The sequence below is a fragment of the Belonocnema kinseyi genome, chromosome 5, assembly GCF_010883055.1.
Source record: "Belonocnema kinseyi isolate 2016_QV_RU_SX_M_011 chromosome 5, B_treatae_v1, whole genome shotgun sequence".
NCBI classification, from domain to species: domain Eukaryota; kingdom Metazoa; phylum Arthropoda; class Insecta; order Hymenoptera; family Cynipidae; genus Belonocnema; species Belonocnema kinseyi.
In genome coordinates, this window is record NC_046661.1 from 74942042 (window position 1) to 74944378 (window position 2337).

At 28.9% G+C, this 2337-nt stretch overlaps 1 protein-coding gene across 1 annotated transcript in view; it reads right to left on the minus strand.

The window, feature by feature from the left end:
• LOC117173718 (bromodomain adjacent to zinc finger domain protein 1A) overlaps positions 1–2337 on the minus strand; it is a 65573-nt gene that overhangs the window by 38031 nt on the left and 25205 nt on the right. Inside the window, exons 7-8 of the mRNA XM_033362359.1 lie at positions 1720–2006; positions 1493–1673 (exon numbers count right to left, since the gene is read on the minus strand). Coding sequence (XP_033218250.1) covers positions 1493–1673; positions 1720–2006 — 468 coding nt within the window. The remainder of the gene's footprint in view (positions 1–1492; positions 1674–1719; positions 2007–2337) is intronic.

Here is a 2337-nt window from a genome sequence, read left to right on the forward strand (position 1 = left end):
TCTTTTGTTGAAAAATAATTTTTATAACTTAGATTTAAATTATTCAATATTTTTTGATAGAATATTAATCCGTTTTTTTGAAAATTTCTTTCTTTTTTTTTTGTTTTTGGTTAATGATTAATTGTTTTAACCGAAAATTTGTGTTGAAAATTGATCTGTTTCAAGTGAAAGTTCATGTATTTTATTGAAAGTTCGTCTTTTTGGAAGAATAATATTAATTTCGTGATTAGAAATTCATCTGTTTGGTCGAAAATTAAATTTTTTAAATTCATTTTTAGCTTGATAATTCATCGTTTTAGTTAAAAGACCTATTTTTTGTTGAAAATGTAACTATTTCTTTTGCTGAAAATTTATCTATTATGTTGAAAATAGTTTATTCTTTCTACTGATAACAATTGTTTCAACTGAAAATTCATATATTTTGTTGCAAATTTGTATTTTTTGTTAAAAAATTAATCTCGTTGATTGGTAATTCATATTTTTAGTGGAAAATTCAACTGGTTGGTGATTCATCCTTTTGGTTTAACATTCTTTTTCTGTTAAAAATGTAACTATGACATTGAAAATTCGATTTTGCTTTAGTTGAAAAATAATTTTATATAACTCAAACTTCGACTTTTCAATGTTTTTTGTTAGAATATTAATTGTTTTTGATGAAAAATTCGTTTTTTTGTTTGAAAATTCATCTATTCTTGATCCAAATTCAACTGTTTGGATGAAAATTGGTCTGTTTTGATAAAAAATTAATTTTTTTTTATGATGACTTATCATTTTAGCTGAGAAAGATTCTTTTTGGGTTTTTTTTATGTTAACGATTAATTGTTCTAAGTGGAAATTTGGTTTTGAAAATTGATCTGTTTTAAGTGAAAGTACATGTATTTTGTTGAAAATTCGTCTTTTTGGGAGTAAATTAATCTTCGTTATTAAAAATTCATCTTTTTGGTTGAAAATTCAATTGTTTAATTAATTTTTATCTTGATTATTCATCACATTTCTATATTCATTTAAGTGTTTTTAACTGAAAATTCATATATTCGGTTGAAAATTCGTATTTTTTGTTAAAAAATCAATCTCGTTAATTGATCATTGACAATTCATCTTTTTAGTTGTAGTTCAACTATTTGTATCCTTTTCAAAGAAAAAATCTTCTTTTTGGTTGAAAATGCATTTTTTGTGGTTAATTTAACAAATGTTAAAATAGTTTATTTTTGTTTAATATTTAATTTTCTCAATTGAAAATATAACTTTTATTTTTTTTTGAAACTAATTTTTTTAGTTGAAAAATTATGTATTTTGTTAAAAACACGTCTTTGTCTGGTAGAAAATTAATCCTCTTCATTGAAAACACATCTTTTGTTCAAAAATTAAATGATTTGTTTAAAAATACAATTTATCTTATTATTGGAGAGCAGTTTGGGCCGTGACCCTTTGAAATCAAAACTAAAGTGAAATTTATGGGGAAAAAATTGGCATTTCTTCCAGGCGGGTACACGAATCACGACGATCCGGCCCTTCTTCTGCGAATGAACGAGCCCCGAATTTTGCGAATGCTCGGACACAGAAGTGTCTGCGAGTTTGATCTCGACGACCGACTCATCGTCATCACTTGCCTTATAAATCAGCTCTTGACTTTCGCCTCGATTCGCGATGTAATCGAGGAAAGATACGAGAAACTGCATCAAGCCAAGAGGGAGCTAAAATTGTTCCTGATTGCCGAACAAAAGAAGGAAAAGGAGGAGCGAGAGAAGATGAAGGAGCTTCAGAAAGAGGGAAAAGTCGAGGAGGATCTTGAACAGAAGCCGAAGAAGATAACTCGCGGAAATTGCGAGGAGGAGAAGAAGAGGGAGGAGTATGACAATAAATTGAAGGAACTGCAAGAAGCTTCCAGGGACGATCAGATGATGGTTTTACTCGGATCTGATCGAGCACATCGCAGATATTGGAGATTCCTCTCCATCCCGGGTAAGATTTCATTTTAAGAAATTCGAATTTGGATTGTGGGGTTTCTGATCGTTTGATTTTTGAGTGTAGACTAGATTTGATGATTTCAAAGATTTCGGAAGATATTAAGGATTACTGAAGACACTGAGGATTTTTAAAGATTTCAAACGATCTGAAAAGAGTTTATTTTGTTTGTCTTGTGCTTAGAAATATTATTTTGTTGAGAATTGTATCATATTTGAGAAAGTTCCGCAATTTTTTTGAAAATTTATTCTTTTTCGTTTAAAATTGGACTACGAGGGTGGATTGATAAGTTTCCGGCCTGACCAAGAAAAACAACGTTTTTAAGAATTTGTTTTTTTTATTTCTCAACATAATCTCCTCCAAGGCTGATAC